Source organism: Caenorhabditis elegans, chromosome III (genome assembly GCF_000002985.6).
Source record: "Caenorhabditis elegans chromosome III".
Lineage (NCBI taxonomy): Eukaryota > Metazoa > Nematoda > Chromadorea > Rhabditida > Rhabditidae > Caenorhabditis > Caenorhabditis elegans.
Genome location: NC_003281.10, coordinates 11,100,526 through 11,119,357, shown reverse-complemented (window position 1 = coordinate 11,119,357; position 18,832 = coordinate 11,100,526). Strand labels below are relative to the sequence as shown.

At 34.3% G+C, this 18,832-nt stretch overlaps 1 protein-coding gene, 1 non-coding gene and 3 pseudogenes across 5 annotated transcripts; 3 read left to right on the top strand and 2 right to left on the bottom strand.

Annotated features, from left to right (window-relative positions):
- Window positions 1-131: 131 nt before the first annotated feature.
- Window positions 132-3,604, top strand: sup-35 (Regulator of microtubule dynamics protein 1). The gene is made up of 5 exons (NM_067031.2): window positions 132-217; window positions 262-411; window positions 455-572; window positions 1,401-1,469; window positions 1,521-3,604. Exons 1-5 carry the CDS (start codon window positions 159-161, stop codon window positions 2,121-2,123), a joined length of 999 nt encoding a protein of 332 aa, NP_499432.1. The 5' UTR covers window positions 132-158; the 3' UTR covers window positions 2,124-3,604.
- Window positions 874-997, bottom strand: Y48A6C.10. Its single transcript, NR_101853.1, has one exon. It is a non-coding gene; the product is annotated as a small nucleolar RNA Y48A6C.10 (small nucleolar RNA).
- On the top strand, window positions 3,136-11,261 carry Y48A6C.2 (annotated as a pseudogene). The gene is made up of 5 exons: window positions 3,136-3,207; window positions 5,426-5,611; window positions 5,667-5,762; window positions 8,523-8,583; window positions 11,223-11,261. Coding segments are annotated over exons 1-5 (454 nt in total).
- On the bottom strand, window positions 8,894-11,044 carry Y48A6C.6 (annotated as a pseudogene). The gene is made up of 8 exons: window positions 10,811-11,044; window positions 10,602-10,763; window positions 9,943-10,248; window positions 9,767-9,898; window positions 9,570-9,725; window positions 9,387-9,525; window positions 9,132-9,346; window positions 8,894-9,063 (listed from the first exon to the last, which is right to left on the bottom strand). Coding segments are annotated over exons 1-8 (1,514 nt in total).
- An 890-nt stretch (window positions 11,262-12,151) lies between the features above and the next one.
- Window positions 12,152-18,090, top strand: Y48A6C.1 (annotated as a pseudogene). Its single transcript has 10 exons — window positions 12,152-12,192; window positions 12,961-13,110; window positions 13,154-13,271; window positions 13,570-13,638; window positions 13,690-14,289; window positions 14,334-14,502; window positions 15,265-15,372; window positions 15,423-15,543; window positions 16,772-16,890; window positions 17,989-18,090. Coding segments are annotated over exons 1-10 (1,597 nt in total).
- Window positions 18,091-18,832: the final 742 nt, after the last annotated feature.

Genomic DNA, 18,832 nt, shown 5'->3' with positions numbered 1-18,832 from the left:
TTATAAATATTTTTCACGTATTATAGTTTCATATATCTTTCACACATTCGTCCTCCTAAAAAATTTAGTGATTCTGAAGGCTCGTAATTTATATGGCATGAATGTTCTGAAATATTCCTAATTTTTTGAACTTTCAGATTTTTATTTTTGAACATAAAATGGCTCACACTTTTGCGTGCCCACGTGGAGATTGTGGACTTTTTTCGCTTTCCAAACTGTAAGTCAAACATTGTATTGCATAATCACCGGTTTTTGTTTCAGGGACGATCATCTCACTGCGGATCATCATCTGGAACACATGTGTTCAGAGTGCGAAGAGAGCTTTGGCTCTGCAGAAGAGGCCAAAGAGCATACTCTTTTAGCTCACGAAAATGCTCAAACATTCGATGATCCAAAAATTAGAAATACTAGGTATTGTTGTTATCTCAGAGCTAAAATAAATATAATATTTCAGAATTGTAGATTCCATAATTGCAGCAGTGAGAGTATCCGGTGATGTGATTGAAGAATTCAATTCAGTGATCATGCGAGCGGTTATTCGTCATTGGGGAAACACGAGCACGGAAAAGCTGGTAAGGAGCAGATGATAATTTTATTTTATCTGAGAATGCGTTTTGCGCAAAATATCTTGTATCGAAAACTACAGTAACTTTTTCAAAGACTACTGTATCACTAGCGGCGACTTACGGAAATCATTCGATAAAAATTAAAAGAAATCACAAAAATGACAACAACTTGAATTTCGCTGTCACAATTTGATCAGAAAATTACAAATAGCAAGCCAATACATCGACGCCAGTTCTACAGTAGGCAGTTCAGGTTTTTTATACAGTTAAGTATTATATTAAAAGTAAAATATTAAAACTGTCACCTTAAATTTGAATCCAGCCAAGCCCGCGAAAAACTCCGCTCGATTTCGGATGCCGAAAATTGGCTCGAATCGAGAGATATTCGGGAGATGCTGGAATCAAATAAGACCTACTTTCTTTTAGATTTCCGCCGATCACCACAAAAATGAAAAGAGTGGGTAATATATCGCGGCCGACAACCCACGGGTTCCGCGCCTCGCTATAAATTAAGTAAATTAAGCCACGCCCTTCAAAAGCACACCAACTGATAGGGTGTGGCTTAATTGACTTAATTTAGAGCGAGGCGCGGAACCCGTGGGTTGTCGGCCGCCATGTATTACCCACTCTTTTCATTTTTGTGGTGATCGGCGGAAATCTAAAAGAAAGTAGGTCTTATTTGATTCCAGCATCTCCCGAATATCTCTCGATTCGAGCCAATTTTTGGCATCCGAAATCGAGAGGGAATTTTTCACGGGCTTGGCTAAATTCAAATTTGATGTGACAGTTTTAAAATTTTGATACTCTTTTTAACGAAAAATTATTCGATTTCAGATTGCTGTCGTTGATTCTCCAATGATTACTCGTGACTTCTATATCGACTGTTTTGAAGCTTTAAAGATGGTAGACTATTCATTTGTATTTAAACAATGAAATAAAATTCGAAATTTGCAGAGATACGATTCTGGAGAGAAGTCCATCGATCTTCTCTGTCGTTTGGCAAAATTGTGTACAAAAATTGGAAATTTTGTTGAGAAGGAAAAGAGAAAGGACATCATAATCAAAGGAAAGATGTACGCTACCGAAGCCTGGAACACCGATTCGTACAACATCTTGGCTGCTCATTGGGCCGCTGTGATGTCAGGAAAGGCAATCGAATATCTTGAAGGCGATGAAAAGAATCTGGAGATGAGACACTGCAGACAATATCTCGATCGTGCCATCTCTATCCAGGCAGGAAAAAATGCAATGTACAATAATATTCTTGGCCGTTGGGCTCTTTCAGCACTGGAGATTTGGGAGTCTGACCGACAACAGTTAATTCATCATTATGCCACCCCATATGACGCTATCGACGATGCCATTTATCAGTTCAGATCCGCTTTCGATCTCATACCGTATTGGATCGATAATATTGTACACCTGGGCAAAGCGCTTCTTTACAATGAAAACAAAGAAGCCGCCATTGGAATGTTTCAGCTCGCACTCAAAATGGACCCGTCGAACGATATCGAGAAAGAGTTGCTCGCCGACGCCCTTGACTTGTGCTCAATTTGATCCTTCTTTTATTTCCATTTTATTTTCTGTGTCTCATTTTTCCGTTTGCACTTTCCTCCGTTTTTTTATTGTAAAAATTCCGTAAAAATCGGCCCAAAATTCCCATTTTCAGGGGATTCTTGGAGCCCAACTTCTTTTTTTAAAAATTTGGATTTTTAAATTTTTCCCCGATTTTCTATAGGAAATTCCAAAACATTTACTGAAAAATAGAAAAAAAAATGGCCAGATTTCTCGAAAAAATTAAAATTTTTGGAATTTTTCTGATTTTTAGCTAATTTTTTGAAAAAACTGGCTCAAAAATTTTTTTTTGGTATTTTTTAAAGAATTTTTATTTTTAGAAAATCCGTGAAAATTGAGGGAAATTGAGCCAGAAATTTGGTATTTTGGAGCCCAAAATCTGTTAATTTTTATTTTTAAATTTCCACGAATTTTAAGCTAATTTTCTGAAGAAGTTGGCTCAAAATTTCGGTTTTTTGGAATTTATTTTTTTCCTGAATTCCTAGAATTTATAGTGTAGTTGATCCGGAAATTCTATTTTTCTCAAATAATTGAAAATTTTTACTTTCAGAAAATCCCTGAAAATTGAGTGAAATTGAGCTCAAAATTCATATTCTTCTCAAAAAATTGATTTTTCTGTTGAAACTTCCTTGAGAAAATTTCTAGAAGAAGCTGGCTCAAAATTTCGAATTTTTGGAAAGTTTTTGGAATTTTCATAATCAAGTTTTTTTCGAAAAAATTGAAATTCCGCCGAGTTTAAGCTAATTTTTAGAATTTTTCTCAGTTAACGGTTCTTTTCTAGTGAAAAATTCCAAAATTTAGAAATTTAAAAATCCCTTTTCCCCTTATAAATTGCCCCAAACATTTCCGCTTCAACCAATTTTTCAACATTTTTATTCTATATTTAACGGCTATACAAAAAAATCGATAATTTCTCAGGTTTTCACCTCTATTTCCTATCTTGTTCACACGCCTCGGTCCCAAAATTTAATAGATTTTCAGGCCAAAAAAACCAATGGGGTTTTTACAAATTCTTCAAGAATGTCGAGCCGAAGGACTATGGCCAATTGGGCCATCTTGTAATAAGGTGCTGTGAAAAATTTGGAAAAAAATTATTATACATTCGTCGAAAAATTTCATCTCAGTTTAAAGGCGCACACATTTTTTGTACTTTGGGTCTCACCACGATTTCGACTTTTTGAAGCTTAAAATCACTAAAAATTACGTGGATCGTGGCAGGACAAAAAAGTGTTATTATACATTCGCCAAAAAATGCCAGCTGATGAAAGGTGCATGTTTTTTGCAAAAATTGCAAAAAATTACCAATCGAAAAAAAAAACTCATATTTTTCCGATGGGTCTCGCCACGATCTGCGTCTTTTGGATCCTAAAAGAACCCAAAATTATGTGAATCGTGGCGGGACCCAGAAGTGTATGCGCCTTTAAAATAGGAGAGTATATTTTTGAGAATGTGTAATAATTTATTTTTTTGCTTTGAAGAAACTTTTTATCATTTTATGATAATAATAATTTTATTATACATACGTCGAAAAAATGTCATGGCAATTACCTTTAGGTCTCGCCACGATCTACGTCTTTTGGATCCTAGAAGCGTCCAAAATCACGCAATTCGTGACGAGACCCAACAGTGTATGCGTCTTTAAAATAAGCTTGCATAATTGTGGGAATGTATAATAATTTATTATTGTATTTTTTCAATTATTTATTACAAAAAAATGTATCAAAAAATTTTATACAAATCAACAAAAAAAACAAAAACAATTTTTTTCGTGTACTCCACACGGACAACAAACTGTAGTTTTACAACTAAAACGCGCCGTAAATCTACACAAAATCTCTCCGACCCAAAATGGCCTAATTCGGCAAACTCTGCCATTTCGATTCATGAGGGAAGCCAGAATTCCGTGTTTTAACCGAAAATTCCAGAGTCTATCAAAAAATTCCAATTTCACCTTTCTACCGTAGTCCAGCGCGGGAATTCAAAATTCTCACGTTCCACCGGTCTCCCTTATCAATATATATATCATCCTCACGGGGTTCTGGCTCGACCCCCCTCTCGAAAATTTTGGAAAATGGCGGGAAAAAATATTTGATCTCGCAAGAGGAATTTTCACGCAGCGCGTTGAAAAAGTGTATGCATTTGCGCGTGACGGTGTTTGCACAAAATACACCGAGGGGTCGAGCCAGAACCCCGTGCATCCTCCCAATCACTTTCACTGGTTACTTTTTCATTTTACCTTTTTTTTTACGAATTTCCGTTCGCGAAACCAAAAAAAAAATTCCAAAAAAAAGACCGGTGGCTATAATTACAGTACTGCTATTTTCGCATCGCCAAGGGGGTTAGATCAGGGGTGCGCGGCAATTGCCGTACGGCAATCGAATTGTCGGCAATTTCGGCAATTGCCGAAATTGCCGATTGCCGAAAATTTTGAAAACCGGCAATTGTCGAAATTGCCGATTGCCGGAAATTTTCGATTGCCGCGCACCCCTGGGTTAGATGTTCTTCTCTCCTATGTGTGTATATGTGCTATCAGTCGAGTACTGAAAATTGTGCATGATTTTTCAAAAAAAAAAAACCACCCAAGTCTTGACTCCTTTTTTTTCGCTGTTTTTTTCTGGAAAACTCAAAATATTTGTTCTCTATTTTTCAATAATTTTGAAAAATAAACCTTTAAATTGGCTCTCGCCACGATTTTAGCGGGTCTTTTTTTTCAAATTTTCAAATTATATATTTTTTTATTTAACAATTCCAATTTTTACCGATTTTCATTGAAAATTGGCACGGGTTTCTAATTTCCCCCCTGTTTTCAAATGGAAGAGGTGGCCGTGAAAAAAGCGAACCTCGACCGGGGGTCGCGACCGGGAAAACTCAACGAAATTTCGCATTTTCGTTGCTTTTTTCGGTTTCAAAACACGTTTTCGTTTGATTTTGTATTAAATAAAATGCAAAATCGATTGAAAACGTGTTTTGAAACCGAAGAAAGCAACGAAAATGCGAAATTTCGTTAAGTTTTTCCGGTCGCGACCCCCGGTCGAGGTTCGCTTTTTTCACGGCCACCTCTTCCATTTGAAAACAGGGGGAAATTAGAAACCCGTGAATTGGCGAATTCTCATTTAAAAAGTTTAAAAATTGCTTGAGACTTACAGTAGTTTTAAAGGAGCATGCACAAATTCTTGCGATGGGTCTTGCCACGAACTCTATTCTTCGAATTTTAAACTCAAATTTAAAGATTTTCTTCTCATTTTTTGCCTAATATTCATCAAATCTATTGATTTTTCTTGCAGAGAATGTGCCAGGAGGCTCGCCACGTCAGCTTCTAAATAATCAACACTATTTGGAGCATCAAGAGCCCCCGCGTCAAGCAATTTTCAACGCAACTCTCCAAATTCAACAGGAAATCAAAAACAACGAAAACGGCGGCATGATGGCCCCCAGTACTGAGGTTAATTCGGAGAAATTTGAATTAGAAGGCTAATTTTTACGATTTTTACCATAAAAATCCGTTAAAAACCATAATTTTTCCAGGATCCCGATACGGTTGTCGAGGCTCAACGTCGTGGAAGCTTCTCGAAGAAAAAGAACGCAAATGGGTGGAATAAGGTCGAACTTGTCGATCAGTGTGTGAGTTTGTGTGACTGAGAAAAAAAATCTATCAAAAATCGAAAATTTCTACTGTAAAAACGAGAAAATCTCGAATTTTCACGTTTTTCAGCGAAAATTGCCGCAAAAGTTATAGATTTTTGAGAAAATGCCCATTTTTCAGACAAAAACTTTTAGAAAAAGCGGATTTCTGACGAAAATTTGTGAAAATCGAATTTTCCCTTAAAATTGGCTTAAAGAAGGAGTATCGTCAACGGGGAAATTGTTTTAAAATGTAGTATTGGTGCTCAAACTTCCAATTATTACAGAAGAAAAACGAGAAAAATCCGTTAACATTGAGCATTTAGCCGTTGAAATCGACGAAAGTGGCTGAATTTGAATTTAGCGCGCATATGAAACCTAGGCCACCACACGATTTCTAGGCCATATTCGTTCAACAAAATATTGATTTAAATGTAATTATTTCGAACTTTAATTTGTTTTTCTTTCTCAAAAAGTTTAAGAAAACTGAGATAAAGGAATTGTATTAAGTACTTATCAAAAATACAATACACAACAGAATAAAAATTCGATTGATCCTGGCACTGCAACTTTTTTTGAACGAGGGCCGAGGAGAAAACGTTTCGCGGCCGTGGCCGAGGATCCGACAATATTTCGCGTTTTTTTTCTCGCTTATTTTTTGTTGTTTTCATGCACGGCCTCCCGCACGAGAAAAGCGCACACTCTCTCACTTTTTGTTTGCGCGTTTGCGGACGACCACCTTGCCTCGCCGCCGCTTTCAACAGAGATTCATGAAATTGAGCCAGAATTGCTATTTTTGAACGAAATTTCGAATTTTTTTCACAGAACTAGTGAAATTGATAAACTGGGAAGTCGGAAATTACAAAAAATAGTTAATACGAGCTGTTTTTCAGTGATTTTTCGCAATAATTATATGGAATCAGAAGTATTCTGGGCAAAAAAGCATTTTTTTAGATTGAAAATTGTTAAATATAATACTATCAGTGTATTTGAACGGTTTAAATAAAGAAAATGTGTACGACTGTGGCTTCGGGCTGATTCTCGCTCTTCTCGTGGCAAGTGGATGTATCGTATGGACTTTGAACAGCTACAACTTTTTTCGCGTTGGAGATAGAAACTAGCGATAAACTGACAAAATGAACATCACAAATAGGTGAACATTTCTTTAGTTGACAATTTTTTGATATCTCGTTCCACTAAAAAGATTCAGCTATGATTAGATGATTGAAGTCTCAGATACGGTACTCTCTCTTAAAACCATCAAATCTCTGTTCTCGTTGAAGATACAAAAATGTGTTCAACTGAAAAAATGTTAAGCAGATAAAAAACAACATTTACCAGCAAGAACTACATTTCTATCTACAAAACTAATAGAGATTCTGACTTTTGAAAAGTGATTATCTTAAACCGGCCATGTCAACAAATCCTGAACATTAACATTGAGTTTTCTATTGGAAACATACTCTATATAAGATATCTAACAAATTTGTAGTTGACTACTTTCTTCTAATGTCTTTATTTTTTGAGATATGAACTGATCTCTGATTTTCTCATAAATACGACTTTCGAGGCTTGTAACAAATTTGTCTTACTAGTTAGAAAAATATTGTCAACAGAAGAAATATTCACCATTTCAAACTGAACATTTTGTTAGTTAACAATTTTTTTGTAACTTTTATAGGAGCGGAGATAGGAGCATCCAAAGTGTGAGGGCGCAGTAGAGTGGGTACTGTAGGTGCCGCCACCAACGCGCGCAGCCTTTGGCATGACATAAGTCCCTTCAAACTGGACTAATCCACTTTCCCAAAAATGTCTTTTAACTGGAATTGAAATACAAACAATCCCTAACCACCGAAATTTTTACTTTAAGTCAACTATTTTTGGAAAATTGCTAAAAAAAATTGAAAACCTCAAAAAATAGCCAATTTAGTACTGAGGTGACTCTTCAAATATTAATAACTTTCTCAATTTCGGTCCATTTTTTGAAATTTTTAGCTCAAAATGTTGGCAATAAAATTCTCTACAAACTTATTGCGTCCGATTTTATTGTTCAAGCCAAAACTTTTTTGCAAAGTTCGAAAAATTCCGAAAAGTGGTCCATTTAGCACTGAGGTGACTCTTCAAATATTAATAACTTTCTCAATTTCGGTCCTTTTTTTGAAATTTTTAGCCCAAAATGTTCGCAATAAAATTCTCTACAAACTTATTGCGTCCGATTTTCAATATTTTATGTTTCACGATCCCTGCTCTGCTGGAAGTGCTGAACTTTCAAAATGCAAACTTTTGTTGGTCGAAAAATTAGAGCTTTAAACAATTTTTTCGTCTGTTTTTTATATTGTCCCGATAGCTTAACAAGAGTGGAATAATTTTTGTTTAAAAAATATCATATAATCTTCGGAGTTGGGCCAAAGTTACCGGGAATCCGTAATTTTTATTATTTTCAAGATATTTCGTTTCGTGATGAAGAAAATTATTCCTATTTTATTTCAAACGAAAGATAATTTCATTCCTAATAACCTCCATTTGTTTATTTTTCAATTCATTCAGTTTCCTCCATTCCAGACCCATTTTAAGATAGCCGCTTGGGCGCCTACTCTCGCCATGCTGTGGAGGTGAGAGACGCAGAGTCACTTTTTTTCTCTGCCGTCTCTCGGCGCATTTCACGCGCAGGAGGCCGTGTTCATGCGTGTTTTTTGTCATTTTTCTTCATTTTTTCTCGATTTTTTTGACATAATATTTGAAAACAAACATTTTTTTCAGGAAATTCACAGGAAATTCGTCAAACCGCTGTCTCCGACGTGTTTTGAGGACAATTTAAGAGGTAGCATATTAAAATCGATATTCAAAATATTTCATCGGTGGAATGTTTCAAAACCTGATAGATAATGTCCGCCAGGACGTCTTCTGCAAGTTTTATATAGCGATTCCCCAGGAATTTTGGGTTTTTAACCAAAAAAAAAAATTTTTCCAAAAAAATGCACTGAAAAAAAACGAAATCGATATATTTAAAATATTTCATCGGTGGAATGTTTCAAAACCTGATAAATAATGTCCGCCAGGACGTGTGCATACGACTAAACTTGAACCCCCCAACTTCCTGAAATTAAGTTGTTTTGCGGTGAACTACTTATTCCTAGACTTTAAATCCTCTGTGAATTCCTTGGCAATGCAGAAAAAAAGAATGCAGTTTTTCAGTAGCCAGATCTCCGTCTCCTTTCGATGATTCAAAAGAATAATACAAGTGATTGAGCAGCGGGCGTAGCCATTCTCTTACTGGCTCCATCTGCTTCTGATTCGCTTTCTAAGAATTTGTTATGAAATATTCGTATCAGTAAGGAATAATTAAAGTCTCAACCCTTAATGAGTTACCTGTCGAAACGTAGTCTGCAAATTTTTCACAAAGTGCCAACCGTCGAAATATTGGTCAATGTTTTGGAACTTTTCTGAAATCAATTTGCAAACTGTTGAATCACGGTCAGTCGTAATCGAGTTAATGGCCACCCCTCTATTATCATCTTCCACTGTTTTATTGAATCTTCTCAACGCTATTTCCAGAGATTTCGGCTCCATAGCTTTCGACGAATCTAAGGATATGATAATATAAACATAGAGTAGAAATAGTACCTGAATGGTTCACTTTTCTCATTAGCTCAACCTCCACAACAAAATTGGTGTAAACACATAGGAGTGCATATCTACAGTATTTCGCAGTAAATCCCCGAGAATCGTACATAGCGTCACCAGCTAGATGAAGTCCACCATTCTGAAATTTTAGAGTTCTGTGGATCCGTTTTGTGCTCGTTGAACCTTAAGACTTTCACATAATACAATTTCCGTTATTTCTTGTTGCATTTCATCGTAAATTTTGTTCACCTCTGGCTCGACGTGAGCTTTGATTATTTTGTAATGACCGGTTTCTCGCAGAGCCGGAGCACCAAGCCAATGGAAAAAATCAAACACTTTCTGAATTAAACAAATAGCGGCTAAATTAGGTAGAACCATACACTGTAAGAAGCTCCAATCATGGCACAAGTTGTCGAAATATCTCGATTTACTTGGCACTCTTTCAAGTTTTGAATTTTCTTAGAAGACGACCACGTCCAATCTCTACGGCAATCATAGCATTCTAACGAAACCTGTGATTTAAGAATATTTACAAAAAGAAAACATTGCTTTTTACCGAAATCGATGCACCATATGTGTCAATTTTCTGAGAACAGACATTTTTGCTTGAGCAATATCTGCATTGTAGAAGTAATTCTAGAAGTTGCGTAAAATCGACTAAAACGTAGCTATACGTTTTTTCTTCATCGATTTCGCAGTCCGTGTCTTCTTCATCGTTCTCTCCTGGACTATAGTCATCACCAGACCCATATTCATTCTCCGGAGAATTGGATTCACTTTCGAAATCATGGAATTCTTCTGATTCTTCTAATCCAAAGGCTTCAGCGTCTTCTGTCCAGTCATCTAGTTCTTCTCTACGTGACTGTTCATGAATCAAAAAATAAATATTCAACTTTTTTAAAGGTACAGTAGCGTGATTTCACTTCAAAAAAATCCAAAACAGTCTTAATTTCAGAAATAACCCAAAGAAAAACCTTTTACTACGTGGCCTAGAAAAATCAAAAACTCGGCCAAGATTTATCTGGGATTTTTGACGTGGGATGTTTCTGAAATTTGACGAGAATGCTCTCGAAAGGGGGTTCTATAGTTTCACCGTGGCGATTTTTGAGAAAATGTTCCGTATCCATGTTATGAAGGTGGCCGAGTTTTCTTATTTTACGGCCACGTAGTAAAAACCGCTCAATCAAGTCAGATCCTACATAAATGTTTACTCACCATGAAGTCCATTTCATCACTACTGATTTCGGTGGAATTTTTTTGATTTGTGTCATCAGTTGTCTCATCGAGTAATCTTTTCCTAGAGTTTTGAAAATCTGAGCCATGTGTGTACTGACACTTCCAGATTCCTGGACTGACACTTTCAGATTCCTTCTTTTCCTGTAATTTTTATGAAAGGATACAATTTTTCACTTTCCTGAACTGACAGGTGTTGTTCGAGCCTTTCTTCGAGTCAATTTTGAATCAATTCCCGAAAACTCGACGTCGTGTAGATGAAAACGACAGATGTACACAGCTTTTTTACCCTCTATATTTTTAGCAAATTCAGCCCCTAGCACGTTTATCCAACTCTAGCGTTCTTCCGGTTTGATTGGAACTCGTGTAACCTCTGAAGGCGGCGTGAGCCTGAAGCAATACTGGCATCGTTTATCTTGAACCATCTAACCTAAAATATATTTGAAAATCTCTCGAATAATTTCTTTTTATTTTCAATATAGTCTATTCAGTTCAGAACTTGTACATATGAGCACGATACAATTTTTATCAATTAGTGTGACAATTTTTTTTTCAAAAAATGATATAAATTGTAACTTTTTTAATACTTTAATTTTTTTCCAGATTTCCGGCGATCTTCGACTTCTCGGTGGCACTCGGTGACGAACTTCTGCTTCTAATTTTTGTTTTGTTTTAATTTAATATTTTTTTCCATTTTTAATAGTAAATAATATATTTAAAACACTCTTTTTCAGCATTAATAATTCTAGAGGTGGTGGGGGTCTCGTGTTAATAGAAATTCACACGAAAGCGTCATTCTTTTGAAACATAGGGATAAAGTATAAAATTAGCTATTCATATGATCCGAGCCCAATTTTTCCAGAATAAAGATTTTTAATACGAAATTACTCAAAAAAATACCTGTTGATTTTTTTTTCAATTTCACAAAAGCTTTTTAATTTGGTGATGAAAATTATTTAATTTATCAATACAGGTCAGTATTTTATTCGTTTTCATAACTTTTAGTGAAAAAAAGTATAAATAGAAACTATTTTTTAAAAGCTAAAACAAAGTAAATCTCAATAAGCAACAATTTCAATCAGAAACGCGGAGAAACCAGCCCAAAGAGTTATTTATGCTGAAAAAGAACTTTTTTTTTCAAAATTTTCAATAAAAAAAGGCTAATCCGCTTTTTTAATCAAGAAAAGCAATTAAAAACGAATTTCCTTGGAAAAATAAAATTAAAAAGCACAGCGCGCGCTGTTTAGCGTGCGGCGAGAGCGGAGTGTCGTTGCGCGGCAAACTTGGGAATTTAAAAACAGCCTTATAGGTAACCAATGAATTTTCGGATTTTAATAAATTAATATAAAATCAGGGAAATTTTTTTGAATTTTTTCACATCGATATTCGGTATCAGGAGCATAAATATAGTCTATAGAAAAATTTTCGTCCGAACCGTTAGTCCTCCTTTAAACTCGAAAAAAATTATTATTATTATACATTCGTCAAAAAAATGTCCTCCCAATTTGAAGGCGCATACATAATATATCCCAATGGGTCTCGCCACGATCTACTGGATCGTGGCGATACCTATGTATGCGCCTTTAAAACGAGCTGAAGAATTGCGGGAATGTGTAATAATTTTTTTGACCAAAATTTTTTTTCCAAAATTTCGACAAAAATATTCGAATTTTGCTGAAAATGTTTTGCTTTTTTCAGACGATTTTTAGAGAAATTTTAAAGTTTCGGTGAATTTTTACTCTGAAACTTACCTTAAAATCAATAATTTAACCTCAAATAAAACATTTTTGCGGTCAAATGTCTGAAAATTTAGGAAAGCGTATAATATATTATGGAGACGCAGAAAAATGCAAAGTTACAGTGCAAACACGCTCCATGGCGAATAGAAAATGCTCCGCCCCCGAATCATGGGTCTCGTTAGGTATTTGACGGCGAAATTGAAAATTTTGAAAGTTCAACAATTTCGGCATAAAAATTATTCTTAAAAAAAAACGAAAAATTCGATTTTCCGGTTTTGCAGCCAAATACCCAACGAGACCCGACTATAGGAGGCGGAATTTGCAGGGTCTCGCCACGATTTTGTCTTTTTGGAGTTTAAAAACCCGAAAAAATTTACGCTTTTTGGAGCTTAAAACCCCTCAACATGACGTGAATTGTGGCGAGACCCAAAACTTTTCAAAATATGAGGTCATATTTTTGAGAATGTGTAATAATTCCATTTTGTTTCAAAATACTGTATGCTTTTTTATTAGAAAAATGATGATATTATAAATTCGCCAAAAACGTGCAATTTAATATATATACAAATATTATATTGCATAATCACCGGTTTTTGTTTCAGGGACGATCATCTCACTGCGGATCATCATCTGGAACACATGTGTTCAGAGTGCGAAGAGAGCTTTGGCTCTGCAGAAGAGGCCAAAGAGCATACTCTTTTAGCTCACGAAAATGCTCAAACATTCGATGATCCAAAAATTAGAAATACTAGGTATTGTTGTTATCTCAGAGCTAAAATAAATATAATATTTCAGAATTGTAGATTCCATAATTGCAGCAGTGAGAGTATCCGGTGATGTGATTGAAGAATTCAATTCAGTGATCATGCGAGCGGTTATTCGTCATTGGGGAAACACGAGCACGGAAAAGCTGGTAAGGAGCAGATGATAATTTTATTTTATCTGAGAATGCGTTTTGCGCAAAATATCTTGTATCGAAAACTACAGTAACTTTTTCAAAGACTACTGTATCACTAGCGGCGACTTACGGAAATCATTCGATAAAAATTAAAAGAAATCACAAAAATGACAACAACTTGAATTTCGCTGTCACAATTTGATCAGAAAATTACAAATAGCAAGCCAGTACATCGACGCCAGTGCTACAGTAGCCAGTTCAGGTTTTTTATACAGTTAAGTACTCTTTTTAACGAAAAATCATTCGATTTCAGATTGCTGTCGTTGATTCTCCAATGATTACTCGTGACTTCTATATCGACTGTTTTGAAGCTTTAAAGATGGTAGACTATTCATTTGTATTTAAACAATGAAATAAAATTCGAAATTTGCAGAGATACGATTCTGGAGAGAAGTCCATCGATCTTCTCTGTCGTTTGGCAAAATTGTGTACAAAAATTGGAAATTTTGTTGAGAAGGAAAAGAGAAAGGACATCATAATCAAAGGAAAGATGTACGCTACCGAAGCCTGGAACACCGATTCGTACAACATCTTGGCTGCTCATTGGGCCGCTGTGATGTCAGGAAAGGCAATCGAATATCTTGAAGGCGATGAAAAGAATCTGGAGATGAGACACTGCAGACAATATCTCGATCGTGCCATCTCTATCCAGGCAGGAAAAAATGCAATGTACAATAATATTCTTGGCCGTTGGGCTCTTTCAGCACTGGAGATTTGGGAGTCTGACCGACAACAGTTAATTCATCATTATGCCACCCCATATGACGCTATCGACGATGCCATTTATCAGTTCAGATCCGCTTTCGATCTCATACCGTATTGGATCGATAATATTGTACACCTGGGCAAAGCGCTTCTTTACAATGAAAACAAAGAAGCCGCCATTGGAATGTTTCGGCTTGCTCTCAAAATGGATAATTCCAAAGCTTTTCCTGTCTCACGTGATCCGCGCTCTAACGAATATCGTCACAGAGTCAGTGCATTTTTGCTGAAAAATGGGAAATTTTGAATTTTCAGAGTCCGCCACCTCGCACTGAGCACACTTTCGGTGCTTCTCGATCGATATCCGAGCCTTTGCCGGAATCATGCCGATCTCTTCCCCTGTTTTATCAATTATCTGGGCAGTTCGAAGCGTTTGGCGTGGAATAAGCCGGGATTAATCGATACAATTCTTAATTTCATCAATGTTCGTGGTTTTTGGCTGGAAAACGCGAAAAAAATCGATTTTAAACTGCATTTTCGAGAAAAAAAATGAAGAAAAATCAATTTAAAATCCGATTTTTCAGTTAATAACCGGAAGATTTATAGAAAATTGCAATTTTGCGCTAAAAATCGATGAAATTCTGCATTTTTCAGTAAAAATCTTGAAATTTAGCTAAAAATACATTTTAATTGTAATTTTCGATTTAAAAACCCGAAAATTCGTCAGAATTGCAATTCTGCCGTAAAAAACGCAAAAAAACAAATTGAAATATAATTTTTTCGATAAAAATCATAAAAAAATCGATTTAATTCGATAATTTTCTGTTAAAATCTTGAAAAATGGCTGAAAACCCGAAAAATACATTTTTAAACTGCAAGTTTCTGTTCAAAACACAAACTTTTGACTGAAAACTAGTGAAAAATTCAAATTTTGTTGTCAAAAAAAGCTGAAAACTCGCCTTTTTCTCAAAAATTCGATATTTTTGAGTAAAAATCTTGAAAGTTGACTGAAAATCCGAAAAATACATTTTCAAAATGCAATTTTCAGTTCAAAACCTTAAAAAATTACTAAAAACCACAAAATTTTGACCGAAACCTGTTAGAAATGACAATTTTATTGTAAAAAAAGCTGAAAATTGACGAAATTTGCAGTTTTTTCAGTGAAAATCTGTAATTTTTCCAAAAAAAGCTTGAAAATTCGCTGAAAACTCTAAAAAACTTCGAAAAAATATTTTTTTTCTTTCAGATTTACGATATAAATCGAGAACGACACGTGGATCCTTCCACCCTGGAAATCCGATTCGAAAATGAGAAAATCGAGGGAAAAAGTGATTTGAAACGAGTTTTTGTGCAGGTTTTTGCAATTTTTCCACGTAAAAAAGCCTAAAATTCCATAAATTTCAGAATCCCGACGTGAGCCCATTCGAATTTGGAGTTGTGAGCTCATCGAAATCCAATGCAGTTTCACCATTTGAGCTGCCGGATGCTTTGCTCAATTTGGCAAATGTACTGGCGCCAATTATTTGTACGGATTTTGCAGATTTTCAGCTAAAAATTGGGAATTTTGAGTGGAAAAACGATAAAAATCCATGAAATTCGCTTTAAAAATGCTCCGAAACCGGTAAAATTGATCGGAATACCGAATTTTCCGTCGAAAACCAGGAATTTTGCTGAAAAATCGGCCATTTTAGCTTAAAAACTCAATAATTTCCCTACTTTCTCTGGAAAATCCAGAAATTTTTGTTTAAAAATGCCCTCAAAATAGCTGAAATTGCGATTTTAAGAGCATTTTACCGATTTACTATGAAAAATGGAAAATTTTCAATTGAAATTTGATAAAAGTGAGCTCAAATGGTCCAAAAAAGCAGAAAAACTTAAATTTTAGCGAAAAAATCACAATTTTCAGCTGTTTTCCAACGTTTCTATGCATTTTTCACAATTTTTGAGGTGAAAATCAGGAATTTTGCTGAAAAATCGGTCATTTTAGCTTAAAAACCCAATAATTTCCCTACTTTCTCTGGAAAATTCGGAAATTTTGGTTTAAAAATGTCCAAAAAAGAGCTGAAAATGCGATTTTAAGAGCATTTAACCGATTTTCAGACTGAAAAATCGAAAAATTTCAATTAAAATTTGATAAAAATGAGCTCAAAATGCTCAAAAAAAAGCAGAAAAACCGGAATTTTAGTGAAAAAATCACAATTTTCAGCTGTTTTCCAACGTTTTTATGTAATTTTCACAATTTTCGAGGTGAAAATCCAGCAATTTCGCTTGAAAAATGCTCCGAAACCGCTTAAATTGATCAGAATTCGGAATGTTCCGTCGAAAATCAGGAATTTCGCTGAAAAATCGGCCATTTTAGCTTAAAAACCCAATAATTTCCCTACTTTCTCTGGAAAATCCAGAAATTTTTGTATAAAAATGTCCATAAAATAGCTGAAATTGCGATTTTAAGAGCCTTTAACCGATTTTCAGGTCGAAAATTATAATTTCACGGGATTTTAGCGAGTTTCCCCAGTTTTCTCGATGAAAATCGGGAAATTTCACATAAAATTCGCTCAAAATGCTCGCAGAAACATTGGAATTTCTGTGAAAAAATCGTAATTTCCACAATTTTCGAGCTAAAAATTGCATTTTTTCGTGGTTTTTTGTCGGAATATTTCAGTTTTTTCGTTAAATCCTTCAGAAATTTGTGAAAACTCCACAAATTTTCCCTTTTTAACCATTTTTCAACGAAAAATTCCACTAATTTTCAGCGAATATCGTTCTGGAGGATGCTGGTGGTCAATTTATGATTCAAGGTGTGAAGCTGATCGAATCAATCGTTAGAGGAGCCGAAAATCAGCCAAATGACTTTTTGCTCAAGGATTTTCGTGTTAGTACAGGCTGAAATATCTGGAAATTTGGAGAAAAAACGACTTTTTACCGAATAAAATTGAAGAAAATTGAATTTTAGGGTTAAAAATTCCTAGAAAGTCGATTATTTTAAGATTTTTCGCCTATAAATCTGACTTTTTTTCAAAAAATATCCCGAAAAATTGAAAAATACCAAAATTTTAATTTTTGTATAACAATTTTGGTATTTTTTTTGAAGAAAAAAATTAGAAAATTAGTAAAAATCCGAATTTTTTAAACATTTTTTTTTATTAAAAAAAACCAAGAATTTCGCCTTTTTGACTCTCAAAAATGTCCGGAAAAAATTCGAAAAAGTGTTTTATTTCAGAAAATTTCAATTTTTGAAGAGAGACTTTAAAAACTAGTTTTTTAAATTAATAAATTAAAAAATTAAAATTTCAGATTTTTTCCAATAAAAAAAATTAAAATCGTTAAATTTTTGTCTAAAAAACTTTTTTTAAAAATTAAAAAAACAGTTTTTTCCGGTTTTTTTTGTTGAAAAAACCTAGAATTCGTCGGAAAATTTTGAAAACATTTTCAAAAAAAACCACACACATTTTATTAGTTTTTTTAATGAAAAAATCAATAATTCGTAAAATTTGGTCTGGAAAATCTGAAAAAATTCAATTTAAAAAAAAATTATTTTCTTTAAAATTAAAAAAAAAAGTAAACATTTTTTGAAATTTTAAAGCTTTTTTTGAATAATTTTTTTTTAATTTCAAAAATTTTGCATTTAAAATTTTCAAAAAAAAAATTTTTTTCAATTTTTTTAAAAAACCTAAATAATCGTTAAATTTTCGTCAAAAAACTTTTTTTTTCCACATTTAAAAAAAAAAAAAAAGCCAATCTGGAAAACCTGAAAATCCTTTAAAAAATTCCAAAAATTTTTTTTCCAATTTTTTTTCCACATCCCGATTTCGTATATGTCATCATCCTATCATCTTTGAAAAAAAATTTAAAAATCTAAAAAAATCCCCATTTTGTCATCATTTTCTCCAAAAAGAAACTGAACTATTGCGAAATCCGAAACCCCAATTTTTCTTATAAAAACTCCAAAAAAATCCCATTTTTTTTGCAGAAACAAGTTCACGGATCAATGTCAGCTGTACGTATTGCAATTTCGAAGCGTCACGGAAAAAGCGACAGATTTCGGGCCGCAGCCACATGGATTTTGGACTAAAATGCCCGTAGATCAGCGCCACTAGGACCCGCTTCCCGACTCCGCCCACCACTTTTTGCTCAGCAAACACTCGTTTTCTCTGCGTATCTTTTTTCTACGAATTTTCCATGATAAGAACATTGTCTGTGTAGGAGAATTTGATAGTTATCATTGAATTTTTTTTGCACTTATCAATGATATTCTCTAGTTTTTTTTTTGAAAAATTGTACTTTTCCCCCGTTTTTTTTTTGTTGTAAAAATTCCGTAAAAATCGAGCCAAAATTCCCGTTTTTAGGGGCTTTTTGGAGCCCAATTTCTGTTTTTTTTTTTAATTTCGGATTTTAAATTCCCCCCCCCCCCCCCCATTTTTTAGGAAATTCCTTTAGAAAAATGGCCAGATTTCTCGAAAAATTAATATTTTTGGAATTTCTCCAATTTTCTGCTAATTTGTAGAAGAAACTGGCTCAAAATTTTGGGTTTTTTGGTATTTTTTAAAGAATTTTTATTTTTAGTAAATCCGCGAAAAATGAGCGAAATTGAGCCAGAAATTTGGAATTTTGGAGCCCAAAATCTTGTTTTTCTCGCAGATTTTAATTTTTAGAATTCCACAAATTTTAAACTAATTTTCAGTCACTCCTGGCTCAAAAGTTTCGAATTTATAGTGTAGTTGATCCGGAAATACCATTTTTCTCAAATAATTGAATTTTTGGAATTTTTTTACTTTCAGAAAATCCCTGGAAATTGAGTGAAATTTAGCCCTAAC

Bases quoted from the DNA above. Each gene is read 5' to 3' on its own strand.
- sup-35 (NM_067031.2), top strand. From the start codon at position 159: ATGGCTCACACTTTTGCGTGCCCACGTGGAGATTGTGGACTTTTTTCG. The intron at 573-1,400 runs GTAAGGAGCAGA...ATTCGATTTCAG, and splicing joins ACACGAGCACGGAAAAGCTG to ATTGCTGTCGTTGATTCTCC. The intron at 1,470-1,520 runs GTAGACTATTCA...CGAAATTTGCAG, and splicing joins GTTTTGAAGCTTTAAAGATG to AGATACGATTCTGGAGAGAA.